The 21,736-nt window shown below is 45.5% G+C and overlaps 1 protein-coding gene across 1 annotated transcript in view; it reads left to right on the forward strand.

Annotated features, from left to right (window-relative positions):
• The window catches only part of LOC139562232 (lysyl oxidase homolog 2A-like), a 52,209-nt gene that overhangs the window by 344 nt on the left and 30,129 nt on the right, over positions 1–21,736 (forward strand). Inside the window, exons 2-3 of the mRNA XM_071379726.1 lie at positions 12,894–13,233; positions 14,590–14,765. Coding sequence (XP_071235827.1) covers positions 12,939–13,233; positions 14,590–14,765 — 471 coding nt within the window. The 5' untranslated portion in view covers positions 12,894–12,938. The remainder of the gene's footprint in view (positions 1–12,893; positions 13,234–14,589; positions 14,766–21,736) is intronic.

Raw genomic sequence — 21,736 nt, forward strand, 5'->3', positions numbered from 1 at the left:
TTTGTTGCTTTTTTGTGTCAGCAATTAGACATTGTTCTTAATTGGGGCTAGTTACCCCCTAGTACGCTAATAGCTATCCAAGTCAACTTTAGGAAAGTCTCTACCCTTGCCATAACTAGCTTTGTGTAGTTGAGCAGGGGGGACTGGCCATCTGGCATTTCAGGCAAATGCCAGAAGGGCTGGTCTATTTTTAGTCTAGTGGTTGGGCCTGTCTAATTCTTTTTTATTTTGGGAGAAGATTATCATTATCTGCTAATGGGGGGTGACGAAGACTTATCTTTGTCTGCCTTTAGCTGGAAAACGGTTGCCGGGGCTTTGATAGGTGGTCTTTACTGCCTGAGGTATTTACAGTCCACTCCAAAATCCCCCTTGATAAAGACTGTATAAAATAAATAAATAATAATACAAATACTAAGCTATATTGTTTGGCAAAAAATGTTGGGAAATGATATTATTTTACACTAATACAATTGCTCAAAGGAAGTGATTTTGTTTAACAAGTAATACAAAATAAACACAAAAAAAGATAGTTGTCAAAATTATAGGCACCCCTAAATATTCTTAGAAATAACATCTGCATTAACATTCTACTTAATTTTTTTTTTTTATCTCAGTTTAAAATCACTGGAACAGTGGTAGACCTGTTGGATTTGGACGGATGTGTATCTTGTCCCCACACACAGTGAGGAAGATGGTTCAGGAGGCAAAGGAAAATCCAAGGGCCACAGTTGGAGAAATACAGAACTGGGTATCAACTTGGGGTCATCAAGTCTCCAAATCTACAATTAGATGCCACCCCCATGACAATAGGCTCTTTGAAAGTGTTGACAGTTCTATTTTATTTTATTGAAAGCAACCAACAAATGTAAACGCCTGGAGTTTGCTAAACGACATTGGCACTAGGGTTGAACCGAGTCCTATGGTCAGATGAGACAAAAATAGATTTATTTTTTATTTCACCTTTATTTAACCAGGTAGGCCAGTTGAGAACAAGTTCTCATTTACAACTGCGACCTGGCCAAGATAAAGCAAAGTGCGACAAAAACAACAACACAGAGTTACACATAAACAAGCATACAGTCAATAACACAATAGACATATCTATGTACAGTGTGTGCAAATGTAGTAAGATTAGGGAGGTAAGGCAATACATAGAGGTGAAATAATTACAATTTAGCATTAACACTGGAGTGATAGATGTGCAGATGATGTGCAAGTAGAGATACTGGGGTGCAAAGAGCAAGAGGATAAATAACAATATGGGGATGAGGTAGTTGGGTGTGCTATTTACAGATTGGCTGTGTACAGGTACAGTGATCGGTAAGCTGCTCTGACAGCTGATGCTTAAAGTTAGAGAGGGAGATATCAGACTCCAGCTCCAGTGATTTTTGCAATTCGTTCCAGTCATTGGCAGAAGAGAACTGTAAGGAAGGCGGGCAAAGGAAGTGTTGGCTTTGGGGATGACCAGTGAAATATACCTGCTGGAGTGCGTACTACAGGTGGGTGTTGCTATGGTGACCAGTGAGCTGAGATAAGGCGGGGCTTTACCTAGCAAAGACTTATAGAGGACCTAGAGCCAGTGGGTTTGGCGACGAATTTGTAGTGAGGGCCAGCCAACGAGAGCATACAGGTCGCAGTGGTGGGTAGTATATGGGGCTTTGGTGACAAAACGAATGGCACTGTGATAGACTGCATCCAATTTGCTGAGTAGAGTGTTGGAGACTATTTTATAAATGACATCGCCGAAGTCGAGGATCGGTAGGATAGTCAGTTTTACGAGGGTATGTTTGGCAGCATGAGTGAAGGAGGCTTCGTTGTGAAATAGGAAGCCGATTCTAGATGTAATTTCGGATTGGAGATGCTTAATGTGAGTCTGGAAGGAGAGTTTACAGTCTAACCAGACACCTAGGTATTTGTAGATGTCCACATATTCTAAGTCAGAACCGTCCAGAGTAGTAATGCTGGTCGGGCGGGCAGGTGCGGGCAACAGTTGGTTGAAGAGCATGCATTTAGTTTTACTAGCATTTAAAAGCGTTGGAGGCCACGGAAGGAGTGCTGTATGGCATTGAAGCTCGTTTGGAGGTTTGTTAACACAGTGTCCAAAGAAGTGCCAGATGTATACAGAATGTTGTTGTCTGTGTAGAGGTGGATCAGAGAATCACCAGCAGCAAGAGCGACATCATTGATATATACAGAGAAAAGAGTCAGCCCGAGAATTGAACCCTGTGGCACTCCCATATAGACTGCCAGAGGTCCGGACAACAGGCCCTCCGATTTGACACACTGAGCTCTATCTGAGAAGTAATTGGTGAACCAGGCGAGGCAGTCATTTGAGAAACCAAGGCTATTGAGTCTGTCTATGAGAATGCAGTGATTGACAGAGTCGAAAGCCTTGGAAGATCTCTTTGGCCACTCAAACCAGCGGTGGGTTTGTTGTCAAAAGAATGATGGATGTGCATAAAATAACCTTATACCTACTGTAAAATATGGTGATAGATCTTGATGTTATGGGGCTGTTTTGTTTCCACTGATCCTAGGGCCCTTGTTAAGGTCAACTGCATCATGAACTCTACCAAGTACCAGGACATTTTAGTAAAAAACCTGCTTGCCTCTGCCCAGAGGCTGAAACTATCTTCCAGCAATACAATGACCACAAGCACACATCAAAATCCAGAAAGAAATGGTTTATTGACAACAAAATCTACATTTTGCAATGGCCATCTCAGTCTCTGGACTTGAACCCCTTTGAAAATCTGTGGTTTGAATTGAAGAGGGCAGTCCATAAGCGCAGACCAAAGGATATCAATGATCTGGAAATATTCTGTATGGAGGAATCGTCTAAGATCCCTTTCAATGTGTTGTCCAATCATTAAACATTATAGAAAGGGGAGAGTGCAAAACATGTTGAAAACAGGGGTACCAATAATTTTTTACTTGTGTCAGTATAAAATAATTTCCCCAAAAAATTTAGCATACAATATAGCTCAGTATTTGTATTATTTATTTTATTAGTCTTTTTTGCTCATCTTTATTTTTTAAATGTATTTAACCTTTATTTATTTCATCAAGGGTGTCAATCATTTGTGGTGACTGTATATTACTTCACTATTTCATAAAATTAAGTACTTTTTTTTACTGCTGCTAAAGTGATTGCAGCTTGGGAATCTGAAGTCAGAGCCACATTGTGGTTGCAGACGGTTACTGTAAGGTCAGGGAAAGATTGAAAGCCAGTCAGAAATTTTGAAAAAGTGCTGACAAATCCCTCTTAATATGTTCCATATAAGAAACGTCCGGGTCAGGACTGGTCCTTGCCATTCTGCCACCCTAGGCGAGACCAAAAAATTACACCACCCCTAGAAAACCAGAATAGTCCCAGTAAGAAAAATTATGTTGAAAAGACATGTAAAATACGTATTTTCCAGACGTTGATGTTAGGTTCAATTTAGGTTCTGAATGAAAGGTGAAAAGATAGATTTTACGTATGTTTAAAATACATACCCTACATGACCAAAAGTATGTGGACACCTGCTCGTCGAACATCTCATTCCAAAATCATGGGCATTAATATGGAGTTAGTCCCCCCCTTTGCTGCTATAATAGCCTCCACTCTTCTGGGAAGGCTTTCCACTAGATGTTGGAACATTGCTGTGGGGACTTGCTTCCATTCAGCCACAAGAGCATTAGTGAGGTCGGGCACTGATGTTGGGCGATTAGGCCTGGCTCGCAGTCGGCGTTCCAATTCATCCCAAAGGTATTCGATGGGGTTGAGGTCAGGGCTCTGTGCAGGCCTGTCAAGTTCTTCCACACTGATCTCGACAAACCATTTCTGTATGGACCTCGCTTTTTGCAAGGGGGCAATGTCATGCTGAAACAGGAAAGGGCCTTCAAGTTGCCATAAAGTTGGAAGCACAGAATCGTCTTGAATGTAATTGTATACTGCAGCTTTAAGATTTCCCTTTACTGAAACTAAGGGGCCTAGCCCAAACCAAGAAAACCAGCCCCAGACCATTATTCCTCCTCCACCAAACTGTACAGTTGGCACTATGCATTGGGGCAGGTAGCGTTGTACTGGCATCCGCCAAACCCAGATTCGTCCGTCGGACTGCCAGATGGTCGAGCGTGATTCATCACTCCAGAGAACGCATTTCCACTGCTCCAGAGTCCAATGGCGGCAAGCTTTGCGAATGCCTAACCAACGCTAGGCCTTGCGCTTGGTGATCTTAGGCTTTTGTGTGGCTGCTCTGCCATGGAAACTAATTTCATGAAGCTCCTGACGTTGCTTCCAGAGGCCGTTTGGAATTCGTTATTGAGTGTTGCAACAGAGGACAGACGATTTTTATGCATTACGTGCTTCAGCACTCAGCGGTCCTGTTCGGCGAGCTTGTGTGGCCTACCAATTCAACGGTTGAGCTGTTGTTGCTCCTAGACGTTTCCACTTCACAATAACAGCACTTACAGTTGACCGGGGCAGCCCTAGCAGGGCAGAAATTTGACGAACTGATGTCACATCCTATGACGGTGCCTCATTGAAAGTCACTGAGCTCTTCATTAAGGACATTTTACTGCCAATGTTTGTCAATGGAGATTGCATGGCTGTGTGCTCGATTGTATACACCTGTCAGCAACGGGTACGGCCGAATCCACTAATTTGAAGGGGTGTCCACATACTTTTGTATTTTATAAATGCCCGTCCATGTGGTAGACCCACCATTTGTACAACTGGCTTTTTCATTGACTTTATTAGTCCTGTTTCCTGTGACTTGTCATTTTAGCTACGTAAGCTCTGAATATAAGCTACCCAATTTTATCAGTTATTGTGAGCCTATTTGCAATGTGTTTACACAGTGGGAAATGCAGATGTATTTTATTTTTCGCTATGATCAGCTGGTCAAAAATGTACCTATACAAACTTGAAACCACTGATCATGACAATGGTGTGAAACTCCTGGACAACAGTTGTGATTGTCCATTCATATTGTCCATTTTACTTTGACCTGTCCTGTTTTTAGGATATGTTGTTTGTTAATGTTACAGTGCATTTTCTATTTGATTGGGCGCCATTTTGTTTAGGCTATTTGATCAGAGACACCTGCATGATGTAAAAAGTGTCCATCTCATTACATTGTCGTACATTTTACCTCCAGCCTGTAGACTACAGAAAAGGCCACATACTCGTTCTACCATATCCTATATCTGCTACGTGATTTATGTTAGAATATTTTTTTGATGGAACGTTGGTGGAGCGCCGCAGCGGCGTGCTGGGGATGGGCAAGCTGAATATCTTGTGCCCCTGCCTTTGACAAAGTGGCCACTGTTTATCACAGGGCGGCATTAGAGCTCACCTAAAAAGCCCATATCCCACTGGTTGAGAGAAATTGTCATTGTTTTTGGGCATATTTATGTGAGGTTTTATGTGTTGTTGTTGGAGGTGCGTCTTGGTCAGTTTAGCTCAGAAAATTCCGCCTCGTCAATCTGCCGTCATAGACAGCCCCCTAATCCTGCCTAATGAGCGGGCCGGCCGTGGTCCGGGTTATATATAATATTAAGGGAAAACAAAGATATTTATGAGTATTTGATTAATTAAGGCTGATCATTTTGACCATTGCCCCCCCCAAGTTTGCTACCTCAGCAGTTTGTTTGTCTTTACCATGACGTCGACATGGTTAGTTGCCCCTAGGCTGGGGCTTACGTGCAGGGCTACTACCCCCCCTTACGTGCAGGGCTGAATGGAATACTTCTCTCCGTTGACACTTCCATGGCCTGGCTGAAAAGAGAGGTAAAAGCAAACATTCCCGTTATCTGGTTCCACAGCCCTGAGGGGTAGTAGGATCTCCGGCCCAGGCAGAGATTAAAACATAGGAGCATACAAAACACAACCACATGTGAAACGCATTAGGCCCACAAAGTTGAGTCCCTGTCTGGGACATGCCGTTCCCTTCAGCCCAGCAACAGGAGAAAAGCCTGCACTGCTGACAACCCTACACATACCTCTGTCAGTAAATGGTGAAGCAAAGCAGTAACATTGCCATGACATAGAAGCAGCAGTCGATTTGTTTTCTCTAAAATGTATTATGGTGTATTGTGGACTTTGAACTGAATGGGGAAATCTCCCCATCCATCCACCCACCGATCTACAGTGGGGAGAACAAGTATTTGATACACTGCCGATTTTGCAGGTTTTCCTACTTACAAAACATGTAGAGGTCTGTAATTTTTATCATAGGTACACTTCAACTGTGAGAGACGGAATCTAAAACAAAAATCCAGAAAATCACATTGTATGATTTTTAAGTAATTAATTTGCATTTTATTGCATGACATAAGTATTTGATACATCAGAAAAGCAGAACTTAATATTTGGTACAGAAACCTTTGTTTGCAATTACAGAGATCATACATTTCCTGTAGTTCTTGACCAGGTTTGCACACACTGCAGCAGGGATTTTGGCCCACTCCTCCATACAGACCTTCTCCAGGTCCTTCAGGTTTCGGGGCTGTCGCTGGGCAATACGGACTTTCAGCTCCCTCCAAAGATTTTCTATTGGGTTCAGGTCTGGAGACTGGCTAGGCCACTCCAGGACCTTGAGATGCTTCTTACAGAGCCACTCCTTAGTTGCCCTGGCTGTGTGTTTTGGGTCGTTGTCATGCTGGAAGACCCAGCCACGACCCATTTCAATGCTCTTATTGAGGGAAGGAGGTTGTTGGCCAAGATCTTGCGATACATGGCCCCATCCATCCTCCCCTCAATACGGTGCAGTCGTCCTGTCCTCTTTGCAGAAAAGTATCCCCAAAGAATGATGTTTCCACCTCCATGCTTCATGGTTGGGATGGTGTTCTTGGGGTTGTACTCATCCTTCTTCTTCCTCCAAACACGGCGAGTGGAGTTTAGACCAAAAAGCTCTATTTTTGTCTCATCAGACCACATGACCTTCTCCCATTCCTCCTCTGGATCATCCAGATGGTCATTGGCAAACTTCAGACGGGCCTGGACATGCGCTGGCTTGATCAAAGGGACCTTGTGTGCGCTGCAGGATTTTAATCCATGACGGCGTAGTGTTTTACTAATGGTTTTCTTTGAGACTGTGGTCCCAGCTCTCTTCAGGTCATTGACCAGGTCCTGCCGTGTAGTTCTGGGCTGATCCCTCACCTTTCTCATGATCATTGATGCCCCACGAGGTGAGATCTTGCATGGAGCCCCAGACCGAGGGTGATTGACCGTCATCTTGAACTTCTTCCATTTTCTAATAATTGCGCTAACAGTTGTTGCCTTCTCACCAAGCTGCTTGCCTATTGTCCTGTAGCCCATCCCAGCCGTGTGCAGGTCTACAATTTTATCCCTGATGTCCTTACACAGCTCTCTGGTCTTGGCCATTGTGGAGAGGTTGGAGTCTGTTTGATTGAGTGTGTGGACAGGTGTCTTTTATACAGGTAACGAGTTCAAACAGGTGCAGTTAATACAGGTAATGAGTGGAGAACAGGAGGGCTTCTTAAAGAAAAACTAACAGGTCTGTGAGAGCTGGAATTCTTACTGGTTGGTAGGTGATCAAATACTTAAGTCATGCAATAAAATGCTAATTAATTACTTAAAAATCATACAATGTGATTTTCTGGATTTTTGTTTTAGATTCCGTCTCTCACAGTTGAAGTGTACCTATGATAAAAATTACAGACCTCTACATGCTTTGTAAGTAGGAAAACCTGCAAAATCGGCAGTGTATCAAATACTTGTTCTCCCCACTGTATCTATCAATCGATCCACCCATCTACTGTATCTATCCATGAAACTAAAAATCTCTCCTCTGCTGTGAACATTGCTCACCGTGAGAGATTTGTTTTGCTCCCACCATCCCCAATCCTCCAACATTGCTCAGTCTACCCTGGCCCGGCATTGTGGTTAATTCTAGATTGTTGGAGAAGGCTGTGAGGTTGAATGTCAAAATAGTCGGTCTCTAATGATTTGATGCTGACGACTGCGTATGATGCTCAAAACACAAGAAGACTTATTTCTGTCCGATAAAATGCAAAACGCATGCTGAGTGCTTGACTCAAACCACTCACCACCCTTACTAGAGGTCGACCGATTATGATTTTTCAACGCCGATACCGATTATTGGAGGACCAAAAAAAGCCGATACCGATTAATCGGTCGATTTTTAATTTTTTTTACTTGTAATAATGACAATTACAACAATACTGAATGAACACTTATTTTAACTTAATATAATACATCAATAAAATCAATTTAGCCTCAAATAAATAATGAAACATGTTCAATTTGGTTTAAATAATGCAAAAACAAAGTGTTGGAGAAGAAAGTAAAAGTGCAATATGTGCCATGTAAAAAAGCCAACGTTTAAGTTCCTTGCTCAGAACATGAGAACATATGAAAGCTGGTGGTTCCTTTTAACATGAGTCTTCAATATTCCCACGTAAGAAGTTTTAGGTTGTAGTTATTATAGGAATTATAGGACTATTTCTCTCTATACGATTTGTATTTCATATACCTTTGACTATTGGATGTTCTTATTGGCACTTTAGTATTGCCAGTGAAACAGTATAGCTTCCATCCCTCTCCTCGCTCCTACCTGGGCTCGAACCAGGAACACAACGACAACAGCCACCCTCGAAGCAGCGTTACCCATGCAGAGCAAGGGGAATAACTACTCCAAGTCTCAGAGCGAGTGACGTTTGAAACGCTATTAGCGCGCACCCTGCTAACTAGCTAGCCATTTCACATCCGTTACACCAGCCTAATCTCTTGATAGGCTTGAAGCACAGCGAAGAGCTTCTGGCAAAACGCAGGAAAGTGCTGTTTGAATGAATGCTTACGAGCCTGCTGCTGCCTACCACCGCTCAGTCAGACTGCTCTATCAAATCATAGACTTAGTTATAACATAATAACACACAGAAATACAAGCCTTAGGTCATTAATATGGTCGAATCCGGAAACTATCATCTCGAAAACAAGACGTTTATATTTTCAGTGAAATACGGAACCGTTCCGTATTTTATCTAACGGGTGGCATCCATAAGTCTAAATATTCCTGTTACATTGCACAACCTTCAATGTTATGTCATAATTACGTAAAATTCTGGAAAATTAGGCTGCCCAAACTGTTGCATATACACTGACTCTGCGTGCAATGAACGCAAGAGAAGTGACACAATTTCACCTGGTTAATATTGCCTACTAACCTGGATTTCTTTTAGCTAAATATGCAGGTTTAAAAATATATACTTCTGTGTATTGATTTTAAGAAAGACATTGATGTTTATGGTTAGGTACACATTGGAGCAACGATACGCACCGCATCGATTATATGCAACGCAGGACACGCTAGATAAACTAGTAATATCATTAACCATGTGTAGTTACCTAGTGATTATGATTGATTGATTGTTTTTTATAAGATAAGTTTAATGCTAGCTATTAACTTGCCTTGGCTTCTACTGCATTCGTGTAACAGGCAGGCTCCTCGTGGAGTGCAATGTTATCAGGTGGTTAGAGCGTTGGACTAGTTAACTGTAAGGTTGCAAGATTGAATCCCCCGAGCTGACAAGGTAAAAATCTGTCGTTCTGCCCCTGAACGAGGAAGTTAACCCACCGTTCCTACTAGGCCGTCATTGAAAATAAGAATGTGTTCTTACTTGAAAAAAAAGGCCAAATCGGTGTCCATAAATACCCATTTCCGATTGTTATGAAAACTTGAAATCGTCCCTAATTAATTGGCGATTCCGATTAATCGGTCGACCTCAAACCCAAACTGTAGCGGTCCATTTGTAACGGTCCTGACCTGTTTTATGTTGTTTTTGTATGTGTTTAGGTCAGGGCATGTGTTTTGGGTGGGCAGTCTATGTTATCTGTTTCTATGTTGGTTGTGGTTGCCTGGTATGGCTCTTAATTAGAGGCAGGTGTTTTGCGTTCTCCTCTAATTAAGAGTCATATTTAGGTAGGGTGTTCTCACTGTTTGTTTGTGGGTGATTGTCTCCTGTGTCGTTGAATGTATGTACCATACGGGACTGTTTGGCTGTTCGTTTATTTTGATGTCGTCTGTTTCCTGTCCGTGAGTTTACGTTTAGTTATGTAAGTTTATGTTCAGGTTTCGTCAACGTCGTTTTCTTGTTTTGTATATTTGAAAGTGTTTTGTTTCGTGTTGCCATCGTCGTTAATAATAAAAAGATGGCTTACTTCCCGAATGCTGCATTTTGGTCTGATGATCCTTCTCTCCTCTCCTCGTCCGAGGATGAGGAGAGAGACAGCCCTTACAGAATCACCCACCAAACTAGGACCAAGCGGCAAGGGAGTGCTCAACAGAGCAATAAGGACTCCTGGACTTGGGAGGAGATCCTGGACGGTAGAGGACCTTGGGCTCAGCCAGGGGAATATCGCCGTCCCAAGGAGGAGTTGGAAGCAGCGAAGGCTGAGAGGCGCTGGTATGAGGAGGCAGCGCGGCGACGCGGTTGGGAGCCCGTGAGTCAGACCCAAACATTTCTTGGGGGGGGGGCACACGAGGAGTGTGGCAAAGCCGGGTAGGATACCCGAGCCAACTCCCCGTGCTTACCGTGGAGGTAGAAGGCGTCGTACTGGTAAGACACCGTGTTATGCGGTAAAGCGCACGGTGTCCCCAGTACGCGTGCTTAGCCCAGTGCGGGCTATTCCACCTTGCCGCACTGGGAGGGCTAAGTTGGGCATCGAGCTGGATGTCATGAAGCCGGCCCAACGCATCTGGCCACCAGTGCGTCTCCTCGGGCCGGCATACATGGCACCAGCCTTACGAGTGGTGTCCCCGGTTTGCCAGTATAGCCCAGTGCGGGCTATTCCACCTCGCCGCACTGGTAGGGCTACGGGCACCATTCAACCTGGTAAGGTTGGGCAGGCTCGGTGCTCAAGAGCACGTGTCCTCCTTCACGGTCCGGTAGACCCGGTGCCACCTCCATGTACCAGTCCTCCGGTGGCAGCCCCCCGTACCAGGCTGTCTCTCCGGGTTCTCTCTCCAGCTGTTTCCTCCTCTCCAGCGCAGCCAGTGCCTAGACCACGCACCAGGCTGTCTCTCCTTCTCCTCCCTACAGAGCCGTCCTGCCATGACCAGCCAGAGCTGTCCTGCTATGACCAGCCAGAGCCGTCCTGCTATGACCTGCCAGAGCCGTCCTGCTATGACCTGCCAGAGCCGTCCTGCTATGACCTGCCAGAGCCGTCCTGCTAGGACCTGCCAGAGCCGTCCAGCCGGGACCTGCCAGAGCCGTCCAGCCGGGACCTGCCAGAGCCGTCCAGCCGGGACCTGCCAGAGCCGTCCAGCCGGGACCTGCCAGAGCCGTCCAGCCGGGACCTGCCAGAGCCGTCCAGCCGGGACCTGCCAGAGCCGTCCAGCCGGGACCTGCCAGAGCCGTCCAGCCGGGACCTGCCAGAGCCGTCCAGCCGGGACCTGCCAGAGTCCCTCAGCCGGGACCTGCCAGAGTCCCTCAGCCGGGACCTGCCAGAGTCCCTCAGCCGGGACCTGCCAGAGTCCCTCAGCCGGGACCTGCCAGAGTCCCTCAGCCGGGACCTGCCAGAGTCCCTCAGCCGGGACCTGCCCCTTGTCCCGGTGCTGCCCCTTGTCCCGGTGCTGCCCCTTATCCCGGTGCTGCCCCTTATCCCGGTGCTGCCCCTTATCCCGGTGCTGCCCCTTGTCCCGGTGCTGCCCCTTGTCCCGGTGCTGCCCCTTGTCCCGGTGCTGCCCCTTGTCCCGGTGCTGCCCCTTGTCCCGGTGCTGCCCCTTGTCCCGGTGCTGCCCCTTGTCCCGGTGCTGCCCCTTGTCCCGGTGCTGCCCCTTGTCCCGGTGCTGCCCCTTGTCCCGGTGCTGCCCCTTGTCCCGGTGCTGCCCCTTGTCCCGGTGCTGCCCCTTGTCCCGGTGCTGCCCCTTGTCCCGGTGCTGCCCCTTCTCCCGGTGCTGGCCGTTCATTTAGGGGATGTTAGTTTTAGGGTGGTCATTGGGAGGGGAAGACAGAAGCGGGGAGTGACTATGGTGGTGTGGGGACAGCGTCCAGAGCCGGAGCCACCACCGTGGTCAACTGCCCACCCAGACCCTCCCCTGGACTTTGTGCTGGTGCGCCCGGCGTTCGCACCTTGAGGGGGGGGTTCTGTAACGGTCCTGACCTGTTTTATGTTGTTTTTGTATGTGTTTAGGTCAGGGCATGTGTTTTGGGTGGGCAGTCTATGTTATCTGTTTCTATGTTGGTTGTGGTTGCCTGGTATGGCTCTTAATTAGAGGCAGGTGTTTTGCGTTCTCCTCTAATTAAGAGTCATATTTAGGTAGGGTGTTCTCACTGTTTGTTTGTGGGTGATTGTCTCCTGTGTCGTTGAATGTATGTACCATACGGGACTGTTTGGCTGTTCGTTTATTTTGATGTCGTCTGTTTCCTGTCCGTGAGTTTACGTTTAGTTATGTAAGTTTATGTTCAGGTTTCGTCAACGTCGTTTTCTTGTTTTGTATATTTGAAAGTGTTTTGTTTCGTGTTGCCATCGTCGTTAATAATAAAAAGATGGCTTACTTCCCGAATGCTGCATTTTGGTCTGATGATCCTTCTCTCCTCTCCTCGTCCGAGGATGAGGAGAGAGACAGCCCTTACACCATTGAATACATGTCAGTTTTCTGTTGGTATAGAGTAGATGTTCAATAATTTCAGAAATCCCTCAATTGTTAAAAGCTGTAAAAAGAAATATATACATTTATGCAACCCATAGCATATTACAATGGTCTTCAACTGGCGGCCTGTGGTCCAAATCTGGCCCACGAGTCGATTTGATGTGGCCCGCAAAAGTTGCCTAAATTAAGTTAAATACCCACGACATAATACATCACGTTGCTTATTGCAGTCATTCATTGGTCACTCTGGTCTGTGTCTCCCTCCTCCAGGTGGTCTACAGTACAGTGTGGTGAGTTCCCTGCCCATTCCTAGCAATGCCGTCTCCTTGCTCTCTCCTGTGCCGCCTGGCCACGCTTCTCTGTGTGTGGGCACTTTGCCAGGCCCAGTTGGATACCAAACTACCCCCTGGCACCCCCATCATCCAGCTGCGTCTGGCAGGGGACAAACACAAGCACTACGAGGGCCGGGTTGAAGTCTACTATAATGGAGAGTGGGGCACGGTGTGCGACGATGACTTCTCCATCCATGCAGCCAACGTCGTGTGCAGGGAGTTGGGCTACGTGGAGGCTGTATCCTGGTCTCCTTCTTCCAAGTATGGCAAGGGAGAAGGTAAGGAACACAGAGAGAAGAGATGATTCAGTAACATGTTGGAATCTGAAATCCACTCTGACCATTAAGACTTTACTTAAAGGGATAGTTCAGAGAAATTATATATTTTGAAACAAATACATGTATCTCAGAAAGGGGAGTCGCTCTTATCCAGAGCGACTTACAGGAGCAATTAGGATTACGTGCCTTGCTCAAGGGCACATCGACATATTTTTCACCTAATTGGCTTGGTGATTCAAACCAGCGACCTTTCGGTTACTGGCCCAACGCTTTTAACCTGTTCTATTACAACCGGAAGATACATAGGTGAGATACAGTATGTCACTCTTTGCAGGAACTATGATTAGCATAGCAAGGAGACGAAGTCTCAATGGGAACACGAGTCATTAACAAGGCGCGGTTGTGTTAATAACATCAATCATCTAGCTTTTATAGAGAGCAGCCAGAGCTTCATGGCTCCATACATACTGTCTCATTTACAACCTTCAGTCAGAATTATGGAGTTGGGAAAGAAATTAGACATATGACTGTACTAGAGATCTTCAAGACAAGGGGGATGATGAGATTATGTCTATGCGTCTGGCTTAGTGTGTTTCCAGTTGCCAATCGTTTTCCTCACGTAGGGTTTGATTGGTGTGTATCAGATAGACTGTAATGGGTAAAACATTGCTTTTTGAGGGATTATGGTCCAAGACAGGGGAAATGTGCTGCATTAGTCCCGGGATTTCCATAGGACAAATCACATTCTGTTCTGAGCTGCTGAGATAGAAGTCATATAATGTCAGTGGTGTCTAGTTCACTGCATGTGCCCAGATGATTTCTTGATCTTGAAATATGTAGACTGAAGAGTTGTTCGCTGGGAAAGCTATACTTTTTTTTCACAGGTAACATAGAAATAAGGTGTGGATATCCACCAGCATAGGCCCAACATTCCAGGAGCAATTCTGCAACATTTAAAATCTCAAAAGGCTGAGTTAATATGCCCTATCAGAATCTGAAGAGAACAGTAGACCATTTAGATTAGTCTAAAGAGCCATAAATGTATTTTTTTTTACAAGTGATGGCAACTGGAATTCTGTAACACTTATTTCTTGCATGAAGTAGTCAATCTAACCTAAGCAATAGGTGAGTTGTCATGAACTCATTAAGCCTAGTCCTGGACTTAAAATAATGTTCAATGGAGAATATACTGTACAATGAAAGTTGATAACTAGACAGGCCCAAATTGTTACCTAAAGGTGTTGTCTGTTGAAGCCTAAAATGGATATAGGGTGTTGAGAATGGAGAATGGAGAGGGTCCCCTTACCTTCATGTGTGGTCATCAAAGAATATGTCTCTGTCCCCCATTGTTCGTAGGTCGGATCTGGTTGGACAACGTCCACTGTTCGGGACTAGAGAGAACCCTGGCCCAGTGTGAGTCCAATGGCTTTGGAGTTTCCGACTGCAAACACTCTGAGGACGTGGGAGTGGTGTGTAGCCAGAGACGAATCCCCGGCTTCAAATTCATCAGTACCCTCACCGACAATGTGGAAGTAAGCCTTAAAACATACAGACACAACGTGTGAGCACATAGAAAAATGCACACACACACATGGAAATGCACACAAGTATGTACGCATGGCCGCGCACACACGCCATCTACATGATTGCATCTTTGCTTTGATTGGATGCTGTTAAGGTGCTTGTGTAGCAATTTCACAGCAATGCAGGACATGAGAATATGTGTTTGAAGTTTGAATAATAAACAGAGTAATAATTCCTTGATATCAGAGATCTAGTGTGGAAATGTCTTACAGTTAGCTCGGTTGCAGTGACCGTATTGCCGGCCACACAGGCAGTCATGAGTCTTGACCGCAGTCGAATTCCATGTGACCTTTGAGTCATGGTAATCTCCTTTTATGCGCTCTGGACATGCGTTGGTAGTACCCAACTTGCTAACGACCACCTGGTCGCTAATGGCCTGGTACCGAGGGCTCTATTGTCCCTCTAACCACTCTGACATAAATGCAATTGAAAATCACATCAAACACATCATCAAAACAGTATGATTCTTTAAAAATCACCTCACTGTGATGATCAATTTGAAGAAAGAAGTAAAAAAAAAAACTGAGTGGAAAACATGGTCGTTGTGGATGTTGTTTCAAAGCCAAACCAACGAAATGGACAGCGCTTTCTAAGGTGATGATTCATTCAAAACACCTATACAGCATATACAGCCCTCCCCCCAAAAACTGAATTAAAATAATGATTGTGCCATTATACAATACGTAGTCTAATAGCCTACCTCATATTACGCACAGCAGAAGAAAACTGAGGGCCAACAGTTTAATGAAATATGTTTAGTTGTGAAAATTCTTTACTATCGATGTTCCCGAACAGATTTCACTTGGCTTCACAAATTAAGCACTGGGTAGTTGCAGGAACAAGGTTGGAGAGCCCACGGCATACAGAGTTTGGGCGGAGTATCACCTGTCGCACAGAAAGAGGCTGCATGCTCCTCAAACAGGGGTTGATGCGTAGACTGAAATAAGTGTTCTTATAAGCCCAGACATTTCTATATGCAATCCCGTGTGAAAGAAGAGTTTTGATGACTGCCACTAGAAAGAGAAGGATCCCAGCTGCTACTTTATTTATTTCTCAGCTGCTTATATTAAGCACATACTCTGCTATAAACCGGAGTAGCCTTCCCAGCATGATTGAAAAATTAACCATGGGAAAGCGGCCTCCATTCACTATTCGAGTGCATACGGATAACATGTTTTTTCCCCCCTGCCCCTGTTCCTGCCCAGTTGATAATAGGCCATTCTAAATCGAAACTCATTTTACATTTTAGTAAAGATAAGATTAAATGAAGTATTATCTGATGGGTGAAATATGATCGCTTGATGAGAGAACAGCGTGTGCAACCTGGGGCAGGGAACAGAGCGCAAGCTTTTGTACTACTTTCCCAAATCATCAATAGCCTATAGTCGCACCATGCAGCCCATATATGTTTTGATTTCTAAGACATTCTAAGGTTTGTATAATTCACAACTAAAGTTTCAAAATAACTCTAAATCTAGCATAAAGGACCTGTTTCAAATGATCACTTTTACGCTCAGCATAGCCACTTCATATGCTCACTAGTTCAGGAATGGGAAAAATATCCTTTCTATTTTATTCAGCTAGGTGCAATTATATTCTTCTTACTATAAAATCATATAATATAACATAATGGCACGGGACTTATAAGCATACCTTGTCTGGTAAAGGAAGATGGCGCCAACAGACATGGCAGCTCTGCTTCTAGCTGTTTCTAGCTCCTAAGCAACTTTGCAGTATTTCATTTTTTTTTGTGTTATTTTTTACATTATTAGCCCAGAATTTTTTTTGTGTTATTACATACAGCCGGAAATAACTTTTGGATAGCAGAGTGGTGGTAACTCACCAGCATTACGACCAGGAATATGACTTTCCCGAATTGGATCCTTTGTTTGTACCCCCCAGGGCAATTGAACTTATCCCAGAAGCTGCTCTAAGACGCCGTTGGCAGAGAAGAGGTATTCAGAGTGGACTTCTAGTCCGACTCAGGAGGAGCACACACCATCCACCGCTTCCGAGTATATTACTTGCTAATGTTCAGTCTCTGGCCAATAAAGTAGACAAGCTCAGAGCGAGGATCTCCTTCCAGAGAGACATCAGGGACTGTAACACTCTGTTTCACAGAATCATGGCTCTCTCTGGATATACTGTCCCTATCCATACAGCCAGCTGGGTTCTCAGTACATCACGCAGACAGGAATAAAGAACTCTCCTGGAAGAAAGACGGGGCTGTATGTTTCATGATTAACTACTCATGGTGTGATTGTGATAACGTACAGAAACTCAAGTCCTTTTGTTCACCCGACCTAGAATACCTCACAATTAAATCCCGTATTACCTCCCAAGATAATTATTTTCGGTTATAGTCATAGCCGTCTATATTCCCCCTCAAGCCGATACAATGACGCCCCTCAAGGAACTACACTGGACTTTGTGCAAACTGGAAACCACATATCCTGAAGCCGCGTTTATTGTAGCTGGGGATTTTAACAAAGCAAATTTCAGGAAAACGCGACCGAAGTTCTGTTAACATGAAGTACTCGCGCTGCTAAAACACTCAACCATTGCTACTCCAACTTCCGGGGTGTCTACAAGGTCCTACCCCGCCCTCCCTTCGGCAAACCAGATAATGACTCCTTTTGCTCATCCCTTCCTATAGGCAGAAACTCAAACAGGAAGTACCCGTGCTAAGGTCTATTCAACGGTGGTCTGACCAATCGGAATCCATGCTTCAAGATTGTTTTGATCACGTGGACTGAGATATGTTCTGGGTAGCCTCGGATAATAACATTAATATATACACGGACACAGTGACTGAGTTCATCAGGAAGTGTTTAGGGGATGTTGTTCCCACTGTGATTATTAAAACCTACCCAAATCAGAAACCGTGGATAACCACTGCATTTAACCATGGCAATGTGACTGGGAATATGTTTGAATAGAAACAGTGTAGTTATTCCCTCCGTAAGGCAATCAAACAGGCAAAACGTCAGTACAGAGACAAAGTGGAGTTGCAATTGTACGCCTCGGACACGAGACGTATGTTGCAGGGTCTACAGACAATCACAGATTACAAAGTGAAAACCAGCCACGTTGCGGACATCGACGTCTTGCTCACGTACAAGCTAAACACCTTCTTCGCCCGCTTTGAGGATAAAACAGTGCCACCGACGCGACCCGCTCCCAAGAACTGTGGGCTCTCGTTCTCCGTGGCCGAAGTAAGACATTTAAACGTGTTAACCCTCGCAAGGCTGCCAGCCCAGACAGCATCCCTAGCCTCATCCTCAGAGCATGCGCAGACCAGCTGGCTGGAGTGTTTACGGACATATTCAATCTCTTCCTATCTCAGTCTGCTGTCCACACTTGCTTCAAGGTGTCTACCATTGTTCCTGTACCCAAGAAAGCAAAGGTAACTGAACTATATTACTATCGCCCCGTAGCACTCACTTCTGTCATCAAGAAGTGCTTTGAGAGGCTAGTTAAGGATCATATCACCTCTCCCTTAACTGACACCCTGGACCTAATTCAATTTGCATACCGCCCAAATAGATCCACAGACCATGCAATCGCCATCGCACTGCACACTGCCCTGTCCCGTCTGGACAAGAGGAATACCTATGTAAATGACTATAGCTCAGCCTTCAACACCATAGTACCCTCCAAGCTCATTATTAAGCTCGAGGCCCTGGGTCTTAACCCCGCCCTGTGCAACTGGGTATTGGACTTCCTGACGGACCGCCCCCAGGTGGTGAAGGTAGGAAACAACATCTCCACTTCACTGATCCTCAACACAGGGGCCCCACAAGGGTGTGTGCTCAGCCCCCTCCTGTACTCCCTGTTCACCCATGACTGCGTGGCCACGCATGCCTCCAACTCAAACCTCAAGTTTGCAGACGACACAACAGTTGTAGGCCTGATTACCAACAATGACGAGACAGCCTACAGAGAGGAGGCGAGGGCCCTGGCGGAGTGGTGCCAGGAAAATAACCTCTCCTTCAACGTCAACAAAACGAAGGAGCTGATCGTGGACTTCAGGAAACAGCAGAGAGAGCACGCCCCTATCCACATCAACGGGACCGCAGGGGAGAAGGTGAAAAGCTTCAAGTTCCTCAGCGTACACATCACTGACAATCTGAAAAGGTCCACCCACACAGATAGTGTGGTGAAGAAGGCGCAACAGCGTCTCTTCAACCTCAGAAGGCTGAAGAAATTGCTTGGCCCCTAAGACCCTCTCAAACTTTTACAGATGCACAATTGAGAGCATCCTGTCGGGCTGTATCACCACCTGGTACGGCAACTGCAGTGCCCGCAAACGCAGGGCTCTCCAGAGGGTGGTGCGGTCTGCCCAACGCATCACCGGGGGCACACTGCCTAACCTCCAGGACACCTACAGCACCCGATGTCACAGGAAGGCCAAAAAGATCATCAAGGACATCAACCACACAAGCCACGGCCTTTTCAACCCGCTACCATCCAGAATGCAAGATCAGTACAGGTGCATCAAAGCTGGGACCGAGAGACTGAAAAACAGCTTCTATCTCAAGGCCATCAAACAGTTAAATAGCCATCACTAGCCGGCTACCATTACCGTGAGACCGGCAGTAATTTGCATGACAATAACTAGCTGACAAAATGTCATGACCGCCACAGCCCTACTTACAGTAAACCATTTCGTTAAACCTAGTTTCCATGATATCACATTCCAGCCAGACAAGCAGAAGGGGTTCCCTTAAAACAGGGTTTCCCAACTGGTGGCCCGCGCACCGAATTAGGCTGCAGGTGGTTTTATTTGTCCCGCATGTTTTCTGAGCAAAACAATTAAATATATATATTTTTTTCATTTTCGTTTTTTTCTGTTGTTGGACATAAAAGACTGTAAAAACACCTGGAAATCAGCTCCAAGGGATTTTAATTAAAGAAATCAAGTATTCACATGCATAATAGAGAGACACGTGATCGTATACAAATGTAAGCAAGATTTTAAATGATTATGTTTTAGTCAAACATTATATCTGTTTGGGCTTCTTGCAGTTAAATTGCAGTCTACAAATTATTTGTAAATATGTTCTGGCCTCCCGACCGTCCACGCAAGAAAAAATCTGCCTGTGGCTGAATCTAGTTCATGATCCCTGCCATAAAAGGTCTGGACTGTGATTGTAAAGATGAATCAATCAAATTTCAATCAAATGTATTTATTAAGCCCTTTTTACATCAGCCGATGTCACAAAGTGCTGTACAGAAACCCAGCCTAAAACCCCAAACAGCAAGCAATGCAGATGTAGAAGCACGGTGGCTAAGAAAAACTCCCTAGAAAGGCCAGAACCTAGGAAGAAACCTAGAGAGGAACCAGGCTCTGAGGGATGGCCAGTCCTCTTCTGGCTGTGCCGGGTGGAGATTATAACAGAACATGGCCAAGATGTTCAAACGTTCATAGATGACCAGCAGGGTCAGATAATAATAATCACAGTGTTGTAGAGGGTGCAACAGGTCAGCACCTCAGGAGTAAATGTCAGTTGGCTTTTCATAGCCGATCATTCTGAGTTAGAGACAGCAGGTGCGATAGAGAGAGATAGTCAAAAACAGCAGGTTCGGGACAAGGTAGCACATCCGGTGAACAGGTCAGGGTTCCATAGCCGAAGGCAGAACAGTTGAAACTGGAGCAGCAGCATGACGCGGTGGACTGGGGACAGCAAGGAGTCATCAGGCCAGGTAGTCCTGAGGCATAGTCCTAGGGCTCAGGTCCTCCGAGAGAAGAGAGAGATAGAGAATTAGAGGGAGCATACTTAAATTCAAACAATACACCGGATAAGACAGGAGAAATACTCCAGATATACAGACTGACCCTAGCCCCCCGACACAAACTATTGCAGCATGAATACTGGAGGCTGAGACAGGAGGGGTCGGGAGACACTGAGGCCCTGTCCGACCATACCCCCGGACAGGGCCAACCAGGCAGGATATAACCCCACCCACTTTGCCAAAGCACAGCCCCCACACCACTAGAGGGATATCTTCAACCACCAACCTACTACCCTGAGACAAGGCCGAGTATAGCCCACAAAGATCTCCCCCACGTCACGAACCCAAGGGGGGGTGCCAACCCGGACAGGAAGTTCACGAGTTCCTGTAGGGAAAGTTCAGTTCACTTAGCACCAACAGAGACACATTTCGTTGGTAATGTTTGTTCATTGAGAGGGTCTGTGTGACTTCAATCAGCATGTCCACAGCACTAAAGCTCGAGTTTAGTTTAACTCAAGTTTGACTGTATCTGTATTGATTTTGGCAGTTCACTGGGAGTTGAAAACAGCCTTAGCTAAGTTAAGGGATCACACTAAGTTTTGACTTGGAATGCCCTGAACTCACAGAGAAGCAGGTTTTGCGGTGGGATGGAAACGTGACATCATAGAATGTCAACAGACGTGACACAGGTGGGCCACATGTTAAATCTTCCACTAGTGCTCTCACATTTGCCTACAACAGGAAACCAGAGACATTCTAGCCCACTGAGCAATGGTTGGTCTGTGGCCTGATGACTTTACCACAATACGCCCTTCTTTCTGGCGTAACCACGGTAACGACCTCCTCTCTGGCATCTGGGATGCTAACCAGGTGACTCACAGAGAACCAGACTCTGACTGGTGTGGAGGAGATAACAACAGTGTATATAACACACTGGCGCACACACACACACACACACACACACACACACACATACGCACACACAGGGGGAAACCATCCCATCCCGTCACATTAATGAAAGCACCTCTGTGCCAGACGGAAAGTCTGCGTGGGATTTATATACCTAAAGGGAGGAGGGAGGCATTTCTGTTTTAACATGGGACACTTCAACACTAATCTAAAACTCCTGCCGTCCGACAGGAGCGAGGAATAGCATGAGTATGGCCATTTATGTGAGCCTAGC

The sequence above is a fragment of the Salvelinus alpinus genome, chromosome 2 (assembly GCF_045679555.1).
Source record: "Salvelinus alpinus chromosome 2, SLU_Salpinus.1, whole genome shotgun sequence".
Taxonomy (NCBI): Eukaryota; Metazoa; Chordata; class Actinopteri; order Salmoniformes; family Salmonidae; genus Salvelinus; species Salvelinus alpinus.